Source organism: Propithecus coquereli, unplaced genomic scaffold, assembly GCF_000956105.1.
Source record: "Propithecus coquereli isolate 6110/MARCELLA unplaced genomic scaffold, Pcoq_1.0 Scaffold167, whole genome shotgun sequence".
Classification (NCBI taxonomy): Eukaryota; Metazoa; Chordata; class Mammalia; order Primates; family Indriidae; genus Propithecus; species Propithecus coquereli.
The window spans coordinates 1,435,230-1,455,036 of record NW_012141302.1 but is presented as its reverse complement, the minus strand read 5'-3'; the positions used below and the strand labels follow the sequence as shown (position 1 = coordinate 1,455,036).

At 39.8% G+C, this 19,807-nt stretch overlaps 1 protein-coding gene across 1 annotated transcript in view; it reads right to left on the bottom strand.

Annotated features, from left to right (window-relative positions):
* Nucleotides 1–1,186: 1,186 nt before the first annotated feature.
* Nucleotides 1,187–19,807, bottom strand: part of RFTN2 (raftlin family member 2) — a 69,504-nt gene continuing 50,883 nt past the window's right edge. Inside the window, exons 5-8 of the mRNA XM_012641633.1 lie at nucleotides 16,744–16,865; nucleotides 15,459–15,562; nucleotides 8,243–8,321; nucleotides 1,187–1,519 (exon numbers count right to left, since the gene is read on the bottom strand). Coding sequence (XP_012497087.1) covers nucleotides 1,247–1,519; nucleotides 8,243–8,321; nucleotides 15,459–15,562; nucleotides 16,744–16,865 — 578 coding nt within the window. The 3' untranslated portion in view covers nucleotides 1,187–1,246. The remainder of the gene's footprint in view (nucleotides 1,520–8,242; nucleotides 8,322–15,458; nucleotides 15,563–16,743; nucleotides 16,866–19,807) is intronic.

The window sequence follows — 19,807 nt, the reverse complement described above, 5'->3', positions numbered from 1 at the left end:
CATGTTATATGTATAAAACACATTATAAGGGTATTTGTGTTCAATAAAACAATAGCTCAATGACAAATGACATTTTATTATTCAAATGATCTTACAATGTCAACATCAATTGTTAATAAAAATATATAACAGACTGAATTCATCAACGGCAAAGTCAGTTGTAATTCACTTGAAGGTTCCCACTTTTCAAAGCCTTTTGTAGATAAGTGAAAATCCTCTATTTTGTAGAATTTTAATCTTTACCTGTTAAAGATTGGGGCAAGGCAAAGGCATCCCTCTCAGTAGGAGCAAGAGGAGCAGAGATGGGACAAATACATCAGCAGACACATCTCAGGTGCCGTGAGCACTTTTCTACTCCTTCACGACTGAAAATTCTGGGTTTCAACATTCTTCAGGATTTAGCAAGTCAAAATAAAAGCATAATTCAAATCTAAACACAGATTAGAAAACTTCAGTTTCCATTTGAAGTTGATGTTTTCCCTCCTCATAGTATTTTCAATTTAAGGGAAAGAATATTAAATCTTTCTATTAAAATTTTTATATGTTGAGATTTTGGGTTCTTTTCATATTGAATTTTAAGAGATGCTGCTTTGCTTTCTATTTTTCTAGGCTATTAGGAGCAAGAATGTTCAAGCTCAATGAAAAGCAAAGACATACAATAAAGATTTTTTTCAAAGAACATTTTAACATATATGGTGGCTTGCTTTGCATATGCATGCTATAGTTAAAGACAAAATATGGATTAATTCTTATATTCAGGAAATAGATATTTACTTTCACTAATCAGTGTGTGTACGTGTGTGTGTGTGTGTGTGTGTGTGTGTGTGTGTGAAAGAGAGAGAGAGAGAAATTAGTTTTCAGTTTAAGTAATACTAATTTCCTGAGAACTCTCTAATTGGGTAAAATACTGGTATTCAGTCTTCTTACCAGGAATTGTAAGAAAAGCATACTTTGTACATTCATGAGAAACTGAAGTAGATTATTGCTTAATAACCCGATGGAACATCTGCTTAAACGGATGTTTTAGTTGAAAGAAGTGTAAACATGATTCTAAATGTATAAATATATTGGTTATTCTTCCTTGTCTGGGAGGTTGCACCAAAGTTTTTACATAGATTAGAGGAAAAGCTGAGTCTGGAAAAATTCAAAAATATTACATAAATGCAGATAAAGTAATACCATAAAGTCAGCTGGCAATTATTTTAATAATTATTTACAGGGCCTTCCATTGTGTCGCCTTTGTGACTCACATGCAAGTGACCTGAGTCACTCCATCTTCCTGATCAAACTGTCCGTCGTCTAATTCCCGGAGGACACTGTCGCTGCTGCTGAACCCAGAGAAGCTGCTGTACTGTGCTGGCCTCTCCTCCTTTGTCCAACATTCTCTGGAAGGAGAGAAGAGGCCCTCCTCAGGCGGGTGTCTGCTTTCTACAGGTTGTGACGCTGCTGTGTCTAATCCGATGCTCCTGCTGGTGACTTTGTTCCTGTCTTCACCTTTTACATGCTGGCTGGCTTTTCTCTGAAACACAAGAGATTGGCAACCAGGATTTTAAAAGATAGGTGTTTCCTGTCCCTCTGCTCTAGCACATGCTGCTTCTCTACCTCCTGGACCGTTCTTTCCGCACTCTTCAAAATCCTTCTTATCTTCAAGGGCCAGCTTGGAGCCCCCCTCCACATCCCCCGTCTGCCCCTAAGTACAAACAAGCTCCCCTCTCCCTCCTGGCACACGGTTCTCATTGGCAGGTAGGTTGTGTACACGTCTGGGCCCTCAATGACATCTCTGAGCAGAGAAATGTGTTGAAATCATACTCTGGGGGAACAAAACAAGGTAGAATTACAAATGCATTTTTCTTCTTGGTGTTAGTTGGGATCTAAAGGCAGACAAAGTGCTTCAATGGCCATCTTATATCTATGTCAGTTAGGCACGGGCTGCACAGGAGAGTCACGGGTAATTTAGACCGAGTTTATTTTGAACGAGTGCCTGGAATGCCTTCCTGGGTCAAGCGGATACTTCCTTTGTTCTGCTGCAAACTGCTTCTGCCTGACACTGTTAATGCTCAGCAATCTGGTGCAGCTCATTCAGACTATCTGATAAACTGTAGATGTTTTTGCTAATAAATATTTACTGAGGGCAGAGACTGTCGTTGGTGCAATTTGGATAAAGAGGACATGATCTCTGCCAAGAAAATTTAAGTCGAATTAAGATATCTAGCCCGGTGCAGTGGCTCATGCCTGTAATCCCAGCTACTTAGTTGGAAGGCTGAGGGGGGAGGACTGCTTGAGCACAGGAGTTTGAGGCCAGCCTCCGCAACACAGCGAGACCTTGTCTCTTAAAAAAAAAAAAAAAATCTAAGAAAAAATAAGATAAGCTAAGTTAATGAAGGGAAAGTTCAACAAGGGGAATTAGTAGCTCAACATGTGGATGTTCAGACTCCTGATGAGATTTCATTGTAAGGGCTTATTTAATACTGATAACATGACAGATTATATTCATATACTCTTACGCATATAAAACTGAACATGGATTTTTTGTTTGTTTCTCTTCAACAATTTCAAAAGTCCATGAATAAACACAGATTTAAAGGTAAATTTAAAAATCACAGTAATTTCCTAGTTTACAAAAAGCTTATTCACTGAAAATTCATTTATATGTTAGTTGGGAACTAAGATTATATTTTCCTAAAAATATAATCTAAATATAAAAATAGAATGTATAATATAATTTTAGTGAGAGCTAAAATTATACCAAAAATTGTAAAACTCTTAGAAAAAAACACAGAGGTCAGATACCCAGGCTGGTCTTACTAAAGTTTGTTAATCCAAACATTTGTTGAACTGTAGTGTAGAAAATACAAAAGTATCTTACTGGTTTTCATGGCAAAAACACAAAGCAAACAGGTTTATTAAGTTGGATTTTGTGGGCTGCTGTGGAACGTACCGTCTATGATACTGTGAAGGAGGGAGGATCGCTGGAGCCCAGGAATCTGTACAGGAAGAGGCAGCCCTGGAGCGGCGCGTAGGAAGCAGTGTGCTGACGGCTCAGGAGCAGTCAGTGTACTGCCCGCTGCTCTTGGCCAAGTTACTGGAGTCCTTGGACAACTTTAAGGGAAAAAGTCTACAGTGGGTCCTTCCTCAACAAAGGCCCACCTTTGTCGTCGGGCCCAAGTCAGACATGGTTTGGTGGTAGTCACATTTTCCCTTGGTACCCTTGTATTCCTCAAACGCAAATATCAGATCTTTAATCCTTTTCCTGTTTGTTCACAGTCACCAAAGTTATTGAATTTAGCATAACAGGGGAACCTGACAGGTTTACTGTCAGATAAGGTACAGGATTTGAGAATGGCACCTTCTTCCTTGCAGTGGGACGCTGGCCAGCGAGGACATAGTCTTTTGGCTTTAGATGGGGCTGATAAGCGCGGCCAGACTGAGCTCCTTCCTCAAGCCTGGCTAGGGGCTCCCTTTCCCACACGGGTAAGGAACGCGTTCCCTCCTGAATGACCCTCTCAGTGCTCTCAACGTGCACTGAGTCAAAATGGGAAGGCGACAGAGCCCGGGTGCACTTGGCTGCCCGGATCTTTCCTCACCAGCACTAGGACCAAAGGTAAATTTTGCAATAAATTCCTCATTGTATACTGGCTAATAGACAACAGCTCTCACATACTCAGTGAGGATTTCCTTACTAAAAATTTGATACTATTCAGAATAATAAGATATAGTAATTTGCTTTTACATAAGCATTAATAAGTAAACAGCCACCAAATATAAATCTCAAATGTTAGAAGATGACAAATCCTTAACACTGTATCTCTAAGATTTCAGAACACATACTTGTTTCTGTTTTACCATATGGCTGTTCGTTTAATAAATATAACTTCATCAATGACATCATCTCTCCTACCCCACCCTCATCTCACGTGAAATAATAACTTTTCCAACAAACCAAATTAAAATGTTCTTATAACTTAGAGTGTAGGAGTCTAGAGTCCAACTAGTCCTTAGAGATCATCTATTTCAATCCGCTTATTCTACAGAGGTGAGACCCAGTCCTGGCAAGAAGATAGGATTTGTCCAAGGTCATGGAATGGCTGGTTCTGAACAGTACCTGGAGTCTCTTACCTTATTCTTTTCACATTATATTGCTCACACTTGCAAAAATATAAGTAGATTTGTGGTAAAAGATTTGTGTGTTTTTTAAATAATATTTTCCTTCAATTATAAAAATAATACACATTCAGTATAAAACAGCGGTCCCCAACCTTTTTGGCACCAGGGACCAGTTTCATGGAAGACAATTTTTCCGTGGACTGGTGGTGGGGGTGGGGAGGGTGGTTTTGGGATGATTCAAGTGCATTTATTGTGCACTTTATTTCAATTATTATTACATTGTAATATATAATGAAATAATTATACGACTCACCATAATGCAGAATCAGTGGGAGCCCTGAGTTTGTTTTCCTGCAACTAGACGGTCCCATCTGGGGATGATGGGACACAGTGATACCTGAAGTGTGTTGCTTATGTCCAGTCTACTCATTTTGGTTGCTGTCACTGCAGAAAAACCTGCTTCACAAAGACAGGATGTTGGAAATGGAAGCAGGCTTTGCAGTGCTTTTGTGGCAATCTCAGGATATTGCGCTTTGACTTTAATCCAGAACATATGGAGATTTGAAATTGTCTCAAACATACTTTTAAGGCCACCGTCATTTGCAACCTCAAGCAGCTGATCCTCTTCTAGCACAGACAAAGTTGATTCACCTGGCTTATTCACAAATGGGTTGCAGATCCATTCCTTCCCAGTTTGACGGGTTTTCATGGTTGGGAAGTAATGCTCGAACTCTTTTGAAAGCTGAGATAGGTGATTGTGCACCAGCTGGGAGAAAGGAGGCCCTGGCTCAGTCTCTTTCAAAATCTCTGCTAATGTTTGAAACCTGTCAAAAATCCCAGTGTTCACTCTTCGCCCCCATAATTCCAGTTTGGCTTGGAATGCAGCCACTTTATCTGCTGACTTGAACACAGTTGTTGTTCTCCCCTGAAATGACAGACTGAGTTCATTGAGCAGGTTGAATATGTCACACAAGCAAGTTTTGCGACCCATTCTGTGTCACTGAAATGTGCTGCCAGTGGTGAGTGTTTTGCTAAAAGAAATCTCTGGAGTGGCTCTTGTAACTCAAAAACTCTGGCCAGTGATCTACCTTTAGAAAGCCATCGCGCTTCTGTGTGTAAGAGAAGACATGTGCTCTGCGTCCGTCTCCTCACAGAGCTGTGTGAACAGACATGAGTTAAGGCATGTGCTTTAATGTGGTTGATGATTTTAATCACATCCTGCAAAACATTGTTTCGCTGAGGTGACATTTTTCCACTAGCCAGCAATTCTCTATGGATGACACAGTGTGTAGACTCACATTCAGAGGCGACCTTTTTGACCCGAGTAGTGAAACCAGAAAGCCATCCAGTCATGGCAGCCACTCGGTCCGTCCATGCATATACTGACACAAAATGACCAATTCAGTTTTCCTGATATGTGTCATTCAAAGACTTGAACAGTTCTGCAGCTGTGGTGTTGGTTGGCAACAAAAGTGCACATAACATATCCTCATGCACATCCTCTGGAAAAATAAATCCCACAAAAACAAGCATTGTTGCCTTGTTGTCAACATCAGTAGACTTGTTAACCTGGAATGCATACCACTTGTTAACCTGGAGTATACCATGCATACTCATTAATCCTCTCTAACAATTGTGCCTCAATATCCTCTGCTATTTCATCAATTCGTCTAGCTATGGTGCTAGCTGAAAGAGGAACACGTGCCACCACCTTTGGAACTGCAGCCTCTCCTAAAAGCTCACAGCAAATGTCCTTAGCAGGCAGGATCAACTCTTCACCAATGGTAAAGGGCTTCTTAGCTTTAGCAATGCAGTTAGCCACTAAGAATGATGCTATCCGTGCAGACACATTTGATGAAGTGGTGGCCTTCAATAATTGCTTCTGTTCTTAGTGTTCATGTTTTTTTCTTTTGAAAACTCCAAAGACTTGTCTTTTAATGCAGGGTGCTTGGTCTCCATGTGGTGAAGCAGTTTTGAAGGTTTCAAGGCTTCGTTGGATAGCCGGCTGCCGTATATTATACAAAGTGGGCTTGGAGAATGTGAATCACCTGTTGCAATGAACCCTTAATTTAAGTAGGACTCTTGGTATTTTCTTTTAAATGCAGTTTTCATTAAATGCAGTCTCAGAGTCTTCTGCTGTCTCATCATTGGGTCTTTTTGCCTTTTCAAAGAAGCTCTCCAGCAATGTTTGTTTTTCACTCATTTTCTCTGGGGTTAGCTTGTGGGCTCACCAAAACTGTGACTGAGACAAGTGCACAGTGCAGAAAAGAGGCGCAGATGGAAGTGATAAATAAAATTATGGGTGGGCCATGTCAGGACTAAAATAAGTGTTGGATTCTGACTTAAAGTCTGCCACCAGATGCAGCTTATTTGTCACTTGCCACTCACTGACGGTTTTTATATGAGTCTGCAACTTTTTCTTTTTTTAGAGACAGGGTCTTGCTCTGTCGCCCAGGCTGGAGAGCAGTGGTGTGATCATAGCTCATTGTAATCTTGAACTCCCGGACTCAAGTAATCTTCCTGCCTCCGCCTCCTGATTACCTGGGACTATAGGTTCGTGCCACCACACCCAGCTAATTTTCAAGAATTTTTTGTAGAGACAGGGGTCTCACTGTGTTGCCTAAATTGGTCTCAAACTCCTGGCCTCAAATAATCCTCCTGACTTGGCCTCCCAAAACACTGAGATTATAGGCATGAGCCACGGCACCCGGAATGACATAATGTTTTCTTTCTTTCTTTTTTTAATCTCTGCAGCTTTGCCAGGAATAAAACAATGTTTTCTTGATATAGATACAGAAAAAGAATCACTTTAAACAATTTCTGATTCATTTGCAAATTTCTTGTTTTAAATGTCGTGCTTTATTGATGCACAGATTGTCTTATTCAGTGATACTATTTTAGCTGTGGATCCAGTAAGAACAGGGTGACTTGAGGCTTAGCATAGCCCTTCAGCAGAGAGCTGGAAGAATATGAACTTGAGAAGACAACATAAAAGAAAAGTGTTGTCAAAGGTCAAGATAGCCAAGATTGCACAGAGGTATCGCAAGATCAGGCATATTCACTCATGGGCTTAGAAATGTGGGTGAGGAAAATACTTTTCCTCTACCCTCCTGGGTTCAGTAGCTGAGGCCTATGAATTAAACTGAAAAAAGACAAGTTAACAGAAAAAAAGGTTTATGTTATACGCAGGCAGGCTCTTCCCAGAAAAGAAGTGAAAACCCAAGGAGGTGGTTTGGTATAGAAGACCTGGGAGCTTATATATCATTTTAACAAAGGGTGACAAATTGTGACTAGACAAGGGAAAGGGAGATGGGATTCTGGGGAAGTTGTGGGAAGGTAAATATATGGGGTAAATTAATGGAAGATCAGGGGTATTATTTTAGTAAGGTCTGTTTTTGCAGACTCAAGTCAGTGTGAATCGTCTCCGGCGATTAAGAATCTTCTCCTCTTTGTGGTATGGGAGAAGGAGACCTCCTTACAAATAGAAATTTATGTTGCTGTTATAAAGTGAAATTTATGCCCTGTTTTTGGCAAAAAGGTAGACAGCAGAGATTTCCTCCTGTGTCTACTGTTTCTTTCTTTCTTTTTTTTTTTTTTTGAGAAAGAGTCTTAACTCTGTTGCCCCTGCTAAAGTGCAGTGGCGTCATCATAGCTCACAGCAAACTCAAACTCCTGGGCTCAAGTGATCCTCCTGCCTTAGCCTCCCAAGTAGCTGGGACTACAGGTGCGTGCCCCCATGCCTGGTTAATTTTTCTATTTTTTATAGAGATGGGGTCTTACTCTTGCTCAGGCTGGTCTCAAACTTCTGACCTCAAGCAATCCTCCCGCCTCACCCTCCCAGAGTGCTAGGGTTACAGGTGTGAGCCACCGTGCCCAGTCTTGCTGTTTCTTAATTGCCTTCAGCTCAAAATAATCCTCATGCCCAAATGGCAAATTTTGGGGTGGCATAATCTAATCCCCTCCTCTCATGTTGCCTGATTGCTGGTATATTCCCCTCCTTACATGTTGGTTCAGAAGACTGTTTCCACATCAAGTCCACATTTCCTTGTCTGTATTCACCATTTGGAATTACAATGAGAGTTTAAGGATTAAATGCTTCAATATAACATTCAGTTCAGAAAGCATCAATTTTACTCACATCTGGTGTCTGTGCAGCTGAATTCCACATAACCGGCCTCTGAAGGAATACCACCTGCTTGGTAGCCAAATTCCCTTCACTGCAAAGTAAAACAATAGCGTTTAGTACTTGTGCATTAGTAATTCTCTATATTTCACACTTGGCAAGAATGCTCCACATATATCCTTTGTAAAATAATCTGAACAAAAATTAATTATATAATTTTTTATAAGTAACAGCTGGAAAAACAAGAAAAAGCCCCTAAAAATTGAATATGGTCATTACAAAAGAAAACAATTTTAATGTTTAAAATGCTTGCAATTTCACCATGCTACCCATTTTCATCTCTTTGCTTCCCTTGTTGGTCTTTCCCAGCTTGTGTATTTTTGCATATTTATATTTCTGTTTCTGTGCTTTTTACTGAACACCCTTTTCTTTGTTTTTACATCGTAATCATATCTTTAATGATTGCATAATGGCTCAAAGATAAGATACCAAATGTACTAAGCCTTTCCTTTATTATTGGAAAACTAGGTTGTTTCCAGTTTCTTGCTAATTATAAATAATGCTAGTAATAAAAATATGTGTAGTCTTCCTTTTATGAATTATTTCTTTGACATAAGTTCTCAGGAGTGGAATTATTAGGTCAAGGGAATATGATTTAAGCTTCTTAGTATGCATTGTAAAATTTCCCTTATAAAAAGAAGAGACCAATTTGGACTGCCACACGTGAGAAATGTTACATACATTTTCAATTGAGGGACTTCGACCACAGCTAGTTTTATTTTCAGATGCTTCTTTGTAGTCAGCTACTCAGTATTCTCCTTATTTAACCATCATCATGGCAAATTACCCCTTGCCAAAGACTACTTGGGGTTTGTATTTCTCTGAAATGCTTTTCACAGAGTCTCCATGGATTTATGGGGAGGAGTGTCTGTAGCTAATGTTGCTGAGTTACGACTTTTATTATGCAAAAAACCCCAACAAAACCTTACTATTAGCTGCATTTTATGCTGAGCTCTTTTTCTGGAAAATGAATGCAACATTGAAACTCTGGTTCTAGAGATATATGTCAACTGCACACCACTGAAAATGCCAAACTTATTGATATCACTGAATTTTGAGAAATATCAAATCTTTCCCAAAGTGGTAACAGGAGATTGCTTCTTTTTTATTTTTATTTTTAAAAGGCTATTTCTGGTCTAATCTGATTTTAGTTTGGCCTTGTCTTTGATTAGACCAAAAGACTTGGTATAAAATATATGGTAACTTTTGGGAACAACTTAATTCATCATGAGACATCAGTCGGTACAGGGATGGGGTTAGCATGCATACAGAAAAGGCTGGTCATATGTTTGGGAGGCATGGAGTATACTGGAAAAAGCAGTGACTTTGGAAACAAAAAGTTCAAGTCTGAACTCTATCATAATAGAGAACAACTGATGACTTTAGTCAAAGTCCTTAAATTCTCAGACTCAGTTTCCTATCAGGGACCTTGTGAAGGATAAATAAGTCAACGTGCAGGAAGAGCCTCCCGCTGTGTCTGCCTCTAGAAGGGGCACAACAAATGCAATCCCACTTTCTCCAGGAGTCTAGTGAGATGTGGTGTAGAGTTAAGGGGAAGGGAAGTGTCTCAGAATCAAAAATATCTTCCAAAGAGCAAATTCCAGAAAAAGGGTATATGAGAATAGAGATTTCTGGGTAATGTTCGAGGCGTGTGATCCAGGTAGAGAATCACAGGAAAGAGCCAGGCCTAGAACTATCCGCAGATGAGACAGCGATCGGGGCACAGTTATTCACTTGAATAAAAAGCAGGAGCATGTCAGGGTAGGGATTGTGGGTGACCCTGCAGGGAGTTCTTTCCAACTGATTATTAGGATGGGGAAGTCTGAACGCACTAGGATGCGAGGTTTGGCCTAGGGCGGGCCTCTGGAACTTTACTGTGCATCCCAAACACTGAGGTGCTTGTTCGTTTCAGGGTCCACTCCAGATCTGTGGACTCTCCAGTTCACCGTGCTCGCCAGGTGCCCCGGTGCACAGTAAATTCGGGAACCACTGCTGGAAGAGACAGACTTTGAAATGCAGAATTCTTGGGCCCTGGGGATTACCTGGTGATGCTTCCTATTATCAGAAGGCATGCAGTGTTGATGGTCCTTGAATAATAAAACCCATCAGTGCTTCTTCTTTGTATGGAATGTGAAAATGAAAAGGACTCATTCTCTGGAGCATCCTTTTTTTTTTTTTTTTTGAGACAGAGTCTCACTGTGTTGCCTGGGCTAGAGTGCCGTGGCGTCAGCCTAGCTCACAGCAACCTCAAACTCCTGGGCTCAAGCGATCCTCCTGCCTCAGCCTCCCGAGTAGCTGGGACTACAGACATGCGCCACCATGCCCGACTAATTTTTTTTTCTATATATTTTTAGTTGTCCAATTAATCTCTTTCTAATTTTAGTAGAGACAGGGCTCGCTCTTGCTCAGGCTGGTTTCGAACTCCTGAGCTCAATCCACCCGCCTCGGCCTCCCAGAGAGCCAAGATTACAGGCGTGAGCCACCGCGCCCGGCCCTTCTGGAGCATCCTTGATGCCTATTTTTTTTAACACCATATTCTTCTAATGTGACATGTGTCCTTAAATATTTTGGACAATTTTAGCCGGACAGGCTACCTACAGCCACGCTGAGGACACATATATTTTGCCAGCTTTAGTTTTTTAATTCATTCTGATGTACAGTGCCCAATTCTGGGTTGAGAACCATTGCCTGCATGTTCGAAATAGGATTCTCTCTACCAACATTCTGTTTGGTATTTAACGCAACAGGCAGAGGCGCAGTACACCTGCCTGGCAAAGGGGAGGGCAAACCAACCACAGCCACTTCAGTGGAACAGTGGCACAGACAAACCTATCACTCCTGTGGTGTGCAGGGATTCACCGCTGTAAGGACAGAAGCAAGCTAACTTGCCTGCCTGCCTGCCTGCCTTATTTATTTATTTTTAGAGACAGAGTTTTGCTCTGTCACCCAGGCAAGAGTGCAGTGGCCAATCATAGCTCACTGCAGCCTCAAATTCCTGGGCTCAAGCGATCCTCCTGCCTCAGCCTCCCAAGTAGCTGGGACTATATGTGCCACCACACTTGGCTAATTTTTCTATTTTTTGTAGAAACAGGTCTCAAACTCCTGACCTCAAGCAATTCTCCTGTCTTGGCCTGCCAGAATGCTAGGATTACAGGTGTGAGCTACCGTGCCTGGCCTAAAAACACACTTATAAAAAGCTTTTGTTTATGGTTCCAAAATTCATTATACTAAATAGAATTATTAGGTTAATTTGTATTTTCTGATTAATTTTGCTTCATCTTATATATTAATTAAATGCCATGGTTTAACATTTGCAACTCAAAAGTAAATGAGTAAAAACAAATAAAAAAAGTAAATGAGTAAATTCTTGCTTTTAAAAATTGAAATAAAATTTTGTTTTTTAAAGGCAAAATTATAAAATTAAATTTTAGCTTACAATTTTGTAGCTACATGCTTAGCCACAAAGTTCCTTTGCCTTCTGACCCTGATTTGTTTCTCAGGTATTAGTGTGTGTGCATTAAAAACAAAAAACAAAGAGCATTACCACAATTTAGCTTCTCAACCCTCCTCACCCCCAAAATGTTAAAAATTTGAGTTCAGATGAAGAAGACTGATGATAATTGGAAGTATATATTATAGACAAATGGACTATTTTGAGAATGTGGCCTTATCAAAATCCTGCTTACAGCAAGATTACTGTGAGCTTAACGCTTGATGGAATTACAAGACACTGTTTCTACAGAATTTAAATAGGAAATAGAAGAGAACTGCATTAATGTCAATTAATGTTTAATGTCAATTTTAATGTCAATTTTCACCTTGAATTTTTTTTTTCCTACCTCTTGGAATTAGGTGAAATCTTTTTTTTTTTTCTTTGACACTGTCATAAAACAGTATCACCTTGAATTCTTTAAGAGAGAAAGAATTGGATCCATTGATATTATTATATAGTGATAATGACTAAGAAGGGATTCTGGCACGTTTTCAGGGCTGACAACAATAACCCTGGAATAATGCGGTAATATCAGATTACAACATCATGATGTTTCCATGGTAATGCAGCTTTAAACCTGGGTGTGTGACATTGCCTAGGATAATGAAGCAACAACTTCAACCTAGGGACACACTGGAAAAATATCTTTATGTAATCCAATAACAAGATATATTTGAGTGATGAAGGAAATTAGGGGAAAACACCTTATGTATATAAGACATTCAAGTGTGGCTTAGGTGACAGAAGAGTAGGAAAAAATTGAAATTGCTTAAGACACTATTGTTGTATTTAATACAAACACATTTAAGGAAGAAAGTTTTCACTGGCAATAGTTCTGTTTTCAGACATGTGGGCCCCAAAATAAAGATCATGATAGGAATTTGTTTTTCTGAGTGTGAGCATATGTGTAAGGATACATCTTTGTAATATCATTATTTATTTCTGTTGCTTTTATTGTCTTGCAATCCTCAGGGCTGATTTTGTATATAGTGAACTATAGTATTTGCATTTTCTGAATCATCCTGATTCACCATGCACACCATGCACAGCTTCCACATGCTTTTACTGATTAACTTTTTGCTTTTTAAATTTGATTTTTAAAACATTATGGAATAATTATTCCATATTTATATCTAATAAACATATGGAATAAAATGAATCTTTCTTATAAAAATCAAATAATACAAAATATAGAAAGACAAAATAGAAGTCCCCACTCTCTTCTTCCCCACCCATAATACCAAGAGCTAACCACTCACTAGAATTTGCTATGTAGCCTTTCAGAGTTTTGTTAGATATATTCAAAATGTGTTAGCTTTAAAAATTGGGATTATACCCTAATAATGTCTTGCTTTGTAAAAAAAAAAAAAAAAACAAAAAACCTCAATAATTATCACAGAAAAAAATCCTATGATAATACATATATGAATCTACTCATTCTATTTTTATCAGCTTCATACTATTCTATTGTATGAATAGTCCATAACTTATTTAACCAGTTGATAATGATAGACTTTGTTTCCAATTTTTTACCATTACAAACAATAGTTTAATGATCAGCCAAGCAACTAGCCCTTTTGCTATTTTAATTACACATAAAGATAAGCCTTCGGCCAAGCCTGGTGGCTCATGACTGTAGTCCCAGCTACTTGGGAGGCTGAGGTGGGACGATTACTTGAGCCCAGGAATTCGAGACCAGCATGGACAACATAGCTAGATCCCATCTCCAAAAATAAAAAAAGATAAGCCTTCACAAACAGGGTATGAAAGGACCACTTCTGTGATCCCATAATGCGTTGGTGGATACTAGGGGTGCAGGGAAAGTTTGAGTGATGGTGAGGTACTGATGCCTCCCTCCCTACTTCTGCTCCAGAAATAATATACAGCCACTCCTCAGCCCAGTGGGTCTCCCAATCACTGAGTACAGGTCGTGACCTTATGTAGTTCGGCATACAGGACAAGGTGGTCAAGTGTGGCTCCAGGCTCTACCACCCTCCCCCTTCATCGTATACTCGGGGCCTCCTTAGCCCCACCTTTGGGCCCAGTCATATCCTCATTCCCACACCAACCCCGACTGATGCAGGAGCAGCTGAGGGAGCTCCAGCCCCGTGTTCTATGGCTCGGTCTCATCTAGTGCCCCGTCGTTCGTATCACTTTAGGAGATATTTAGACTCCTGACAGCAGAAGCCCTGGGTGAACGGGAGGGAAGGACAAATGAATTTTTCATTGGAGAAAAAGGAACAGGAAATGTTCAGAACTCACACTTTTTGGGAAGGTCTCCTTGTAATGGGCTAAGCGACACCCTAAAACAGGCACCCAAGAGAAAAACGAAAAAGAGAAGAGGGGTCCAAATACACAAGTCGTTCCGAGGAGGGTGGGGTGTAGGATATGTGAATGGCTTGGTGGAGCCGTGGTGAGGGGTAGGAAGGCAGGGAAGAGGAGTTCCTTTCTCTTTCACTACTTCCTGCAAAGTTTCTCAAATGTTTAGTATGTTTTCTGTGCTTGTGAAATCACAGATTCATGGGTCCCACACTCAAAGCTTCTGACTCTGTGCACCTGGGGTGGGCCTCCAGCACCTGTATTTTCACAGGCTGTCCAAGTGACTCACATTGCCTGGTCTAAGACTGAATCTTGAGAATTACTGTTATTTGACAGGTATGTCACAGATTAGAAAAAGTTGGGAAATAATGCTTCAGGGGGTTGTTACTCAATTTGAGAACAGTTACTACAGATCTCCGAGAAGAAAAGCAGGTGAATTGCTTTGCTTACTTCTAACACCCCTTTTTTGTTCTTTCAGCTTGAGTATCTTCACTTTATATCCACCTTAACTCCTTTCCCTACCTGGAGAAGATGTGGCTTTATTATAAAGCCATGTCAATCAAATGTTTTTCAGTTTTGTGGGGACACTGGGATACTGGACAGGGCTAAGTTGCTGAACTGGGAAGGCCAGAGAAGGGAGGAGGGGGGAAAACTAAGGAAGGAGGAGCTGCCTTCGTTAGCCACACCTGACAATCACTCAGAATGTTGAACTTATGGTTGACTCTGCTGAAAGGGAAGGCCCGGGGGTACTGTGCTGTCCTCTGTAGGTAGTCACCGGCCGGGCAGGACAGCCGTGGCAGTCAATCATTTTCTGGATGCCAAAGAGGGCAGAGGAAATATCTCTGGTCCATTTTACACAGAAGACTTAATTAGTTTCTTTCTGTCTCTATAAAAGTAGGACTCAATTTTTCCTTCCCAGGAAAGTTAGTAAAAGGAGAAAAGGAACAGGAAAGGTTAGTACTTGAGAAGCATTGGCATTTTGTTCTAATGTAGGTATTTATTTTAATGGAAACAGCTAGCAAGTCCATGCTCCAGGGGAAAACTAACCCACGACACTGGAGGGGAGGAGGCAGAAGCGATCCTGTATCCTGGCTCAGCTGAGCCCCTGCTACAGTCCTAAACCTGGCTGTGTGCTGGGCGGGGACAGTTTTGTATGTGTGGTGCGGAGGCCTAACAGCCTGTACATCCATAACATGAGGAGGTTGGGTTTGCTAATCTCCAAGGTCCATGAAATCAAATTAGAAGTTCCGTAAATATTTTCTGTAGGCATTAAATAAGCATTCGTTAAATTGAATTATCTAACAAATGAAGTTATATTTTAGAATTAAATGAGACTATGTAAGGAAACTTTTGCATTACCTGTCATGTCTTAATATAGGTGTAGGCAACACGCTTGTCAGGAGCCATCCAAATTCAGCTAGAGTGTGCAGCAGAGGGCCATAGTCCGTTTTGATTTCACAGCCCTGCATGAATAAGAGTAAGAGCTCATAGTCTAATCGCAGACAACCAGCTACACAATTACAATAACGGGAGATGGGGAATTCACTTTCCATTAAGTACAATTTCCACTGGGCTGCAGCCTTCTTGGGCTTTGTTTTTTGGTACTGCAACTTTTAAACCACCAAGCCAACTTAGAAACATTGGGAGTAGAGAGAGGTTTACATCTGGTTCTCCAAAGTTTGGGCCTTCCTTTGGTTTTGTTAGGGCAGTGGTTCTCAAACTTTAATGTATGGGTGGCTGGGAATCTGCATTTTAAAAAGAGCTCCAAGTAGGTTCCAGAGCACACTTTTAGAAACACTGGTCTAGGGATTGGGAAGTGTGGACAAGAGTGGGAAGTGAGGAGGGGTTAGTGAAGGGGAGAGGAGCTTCAATGCGGGAGCCTTTTCACTGCTTTTTATTCATTTGGAATTGATTCTTGGAGCTTTATCTCTTCCCTCAAATCCTTTTTCCCCCTCAATGGGATTTCTAGTTTCTTTGAAAATGGGCTATGTCTCTCTAACCTTTGTAAGGCCAGAAAGGCAAAAGTGTTCCTAAAAGGGGCTGTCAGTGAGGGCCCCATACACCCAACAGGATACACCCGAATTCAGTGTGTACACCTCGAGGGCAGTCCATTCGGTGCCATCTGAATTCACAGCGCACAACCTCAGCAGCAATGTCATCTCTGATTATGGAGGACAATGCTGTGCGCACGTGCTTGGGCTGGCGAAAGAGAGAACACTTTTTGGATATTTTTGCTTTCTAAAGTCAATTCATAAGGTTAAAGTCAGTCACGTTGGTTGCTTGGAGATAAAACACTAGTTGAGTGACTGAATTTTTTTTCACTTTCAACCAGTTGTCATGGAATTGTGTGAAGAGGATCTCAGTGCCAGGGGACTTGGTTTAGGGTTAGAATGCCAAATAGTTGGGAACCTACTGCTATTTATGTATAGATAATTATTTTGCTGCCTTACAAAAAAGTTTAATATTGGGTAAAGCAAATTTACTTTTCACAAATTTGGAAGAAGTTTGTTCCTGCCTTTGTGATGAAATTGCAAACAATGAACAAATATGTATTTAAGGATACTGCAGGTGCCAGGCAATGAAGATCTTTAACATAAAATGAAATACAAAAATAAAGTTAAGTTGTCAGAAAACTGCAAATCACCTCAATAACGGTCCATTGTTCTACTACAATGGCATCATTTCCTTTCCTACTAGAACCTGGAACTCCAGAACCTTCTTCTTCATAGATAAAAAATCCTTCCAAAGACTTAGGCAAATGGTCGCCTGTGAGGAAAAGGATACAATTAACAAGAGTTGTAAATACTAAGTGTCTCTTAAGATTATCTAAATCCTTAAATAACCCTTATAGAAAGCTGAAAGAAAAACATATCAATAAAAAAACATTTGTTTTCGCTCAATCGATAACATCCTCCTCCTCACTGAAAGTTTTCTTTTCTCTCCAAAGATCAAGACAGTTTTATACTTTACTGAATTAAAATCAAACCATACACGTGAAAACTACAATAGCAAAAACAAGATATGACAATGTGATATAGTGAGAAGCGAGTGGAAAATCAACCTAAAAAGCATCTGGAAATGATCTTCACCTTGAAATCAAATTTTGGTTTCTGATCTATGTATTGTAAGCACATCAATTATACCATTAAGAGAGATAAAAAATGTTAATCCTTGAAATTAAAGGTATGATATTAAAATTAATGTGAGGTAAGATTACTTCAAAAATCTAAACACAGAACAATTCGTTACCTCAATGATGCATTAAAAAAACCACACACACACACACACACACACACACACACATACACACACACACACAGAGTGACAGGAAGACCCCAAACAGAAGTCATTGTCAAAAGAATTCCTGCTGGGAAGGAAGTTTTAAGGGAGGGCCACTCTGACTTTTTCTTGAGTAGTTGACAATAACCAGCTGGCCTAAACTAAACTGATTCTATGGAAGTTCTTTTGTCTCCTATTCTGCAATAGGAGACACTTTTCCCATGGTTATGTGCTGATTAAATATTTTGGTTTTTATGCAGCACAATGTCACATTGAAGTTTCCTGGTTGACAGTTCTCTAAATAATATAGGCCTACAAAGTTTTCAAATGCTCTTTTAAGCTTAAAGATAAAAAAAGACAAAAGTAATTTTCAGTTTTAATTTTTATCAACAGGCTATAAACTTTAAGAGAAAATCATTATCATTATGTTTTTCGACATCACTCATAGTTAGGGCAGAACACCATGAAGAATTTACATTGTTCAGAGTGGTTCCCAAGTATCCAGTAAAGTTTAATTTATTAACTGGAATTGGTTTTCTATTACAGTACATATTTCACTTCCCTTAAATATCTTATCCACTGTCCCACCAAAGTGATCGGTGGAATCAAGTCTGTTTCTGATGGAAAGTTTAGGGAATCATTAGACCATCTTTCAAATCATATATGTCCCAAGTCCTTTTTTAGAATGGGGGTATAAGTTTTAAAAATAATTTTATACTGTGATAATTACACAGTTAATTACAATGTGCCTTTTATTTACTTTGGGGTTATATAATGTGAAAACCATGGGCTTTGTGGCTTTGTTTTCTTGCTCTCGATATTGGGATGTACTAGTACAATCATACTCATTTACTGTGCTTTGCTTTATTGTGCTTATTTTTTTTTTTTTTTTACAAATTGAAGGTTTGTGGCAACCCTGAGTTGAGCAAGTCTATCAGCGACATTTTTGCCAACAGCATGTGCTCACTTGGTGGCTCTGTGTCACATTTTGGTAATTCTCACAATATTTTAAACTTTTTCATTATTATCGTATCTATTATGGTGATCTGAGATCAGTGATCTTTAATGATACTATTGTAATTGTTTCGGGGTGCCACGAACCATGCCAATATAAGATGGTGAATTTAATTGATAAATGCTGTGGGTGTTCTGACTGCTCCACTGGCCAGCCCTTCTCCTGTCTCTCTCCTCTCCTCAGGCCTCCCTATTCCTTGAGACATAACAATATTGCAATTAGGCCAATTAATGACCTTACAATAGCCTCTAAGTGTTCAAGTGAAAGGAAGAGTCACACTTCTCTCACTTTAGATCAAAAACTAGAAAAGATTTTTAAGTTTAGTAAGGAAGGCATGTTGAAAGCTGACATAGGCTAAAAGCTAGGCCTCTCGTGCCAAAGAGTTAGTTAGCCAAGTTGTGAATGCAAAAGAAAAGTTCTGGAAGGAAATTAAAAGTGCTACTCCAGTGAACGTAAGAATGGTAAAAAAGTGAAACTGCCTTATTGCTGATATGGAGAAAGTTGTAGTGATCTGGAGAGAAGATCAAACCAGCTATAACATTTCTTTAAACCAAAGGCTAATCCAGAGCAAGGCCCTAACTTTCTTCAATTCTATGAAGGCTGTGAGAGTCAAGGAAGCTGCAGAAGAAAAGTTTGAAGCTGGCAGAGGTTGATTCGTGAGGTTTAAGGAAAGAAATCTCCATAACATAAAATAATATAAAAATTCTCCATAATATAAAAAATCTCCATAATATAAAAATGCAAAGTGATGGAGCAAGTGCTGATGGAGAAGCAGCAGCAAGTTATCCAGAAGATCTAGCTAAGATCATTAATGGTGGCTACACTAAATAACAGATTTTTAATGTAGACAAAATAGCCTTTTATTGGAAGAAGATGCCATCTAGGACTTTCATAGCTAGAGAGGAGAAATCAATGCCTAGCTTCAAAGGACAGGCTGACTCTCTTGTTAGGGGCTAATGCAGCTGGTGACTTTACGTTGCAGCCAATGTTCATTTACCATCCTGAAAATTCTAGGGTCCTTAAGAATTATGCTAAATCTACTCTACCTGTGCTCTAAAAATGAAACAGCAAAGCCTGATGACAGCACATCCGTTTACAGCACGGTGCACTGAATGTTTTAAGCCCACTGTTGTGACCTACTGCTCAGAAAAAAGATTCCTTTCAAAATATTACTGCTCATTGATAATGCACCTAGTCACCCAAGAACTCTGATGAAGATATAGAAGGATACAGGAGATTAGTTTTCATGCCTGATAGCACAACATCCACATGGATCAAGGAGTGATTTCGACTTTCAAGTCTTATTATTAAAAAAAAATACACGGCCGGGCGCGGTGGCTCACGCCTGTAATCCTAGCTCTCTGGGAGGCCGAGGCGGGCGGATTGTTTGAGCTCAGGAGTTCGAGACCAGCCT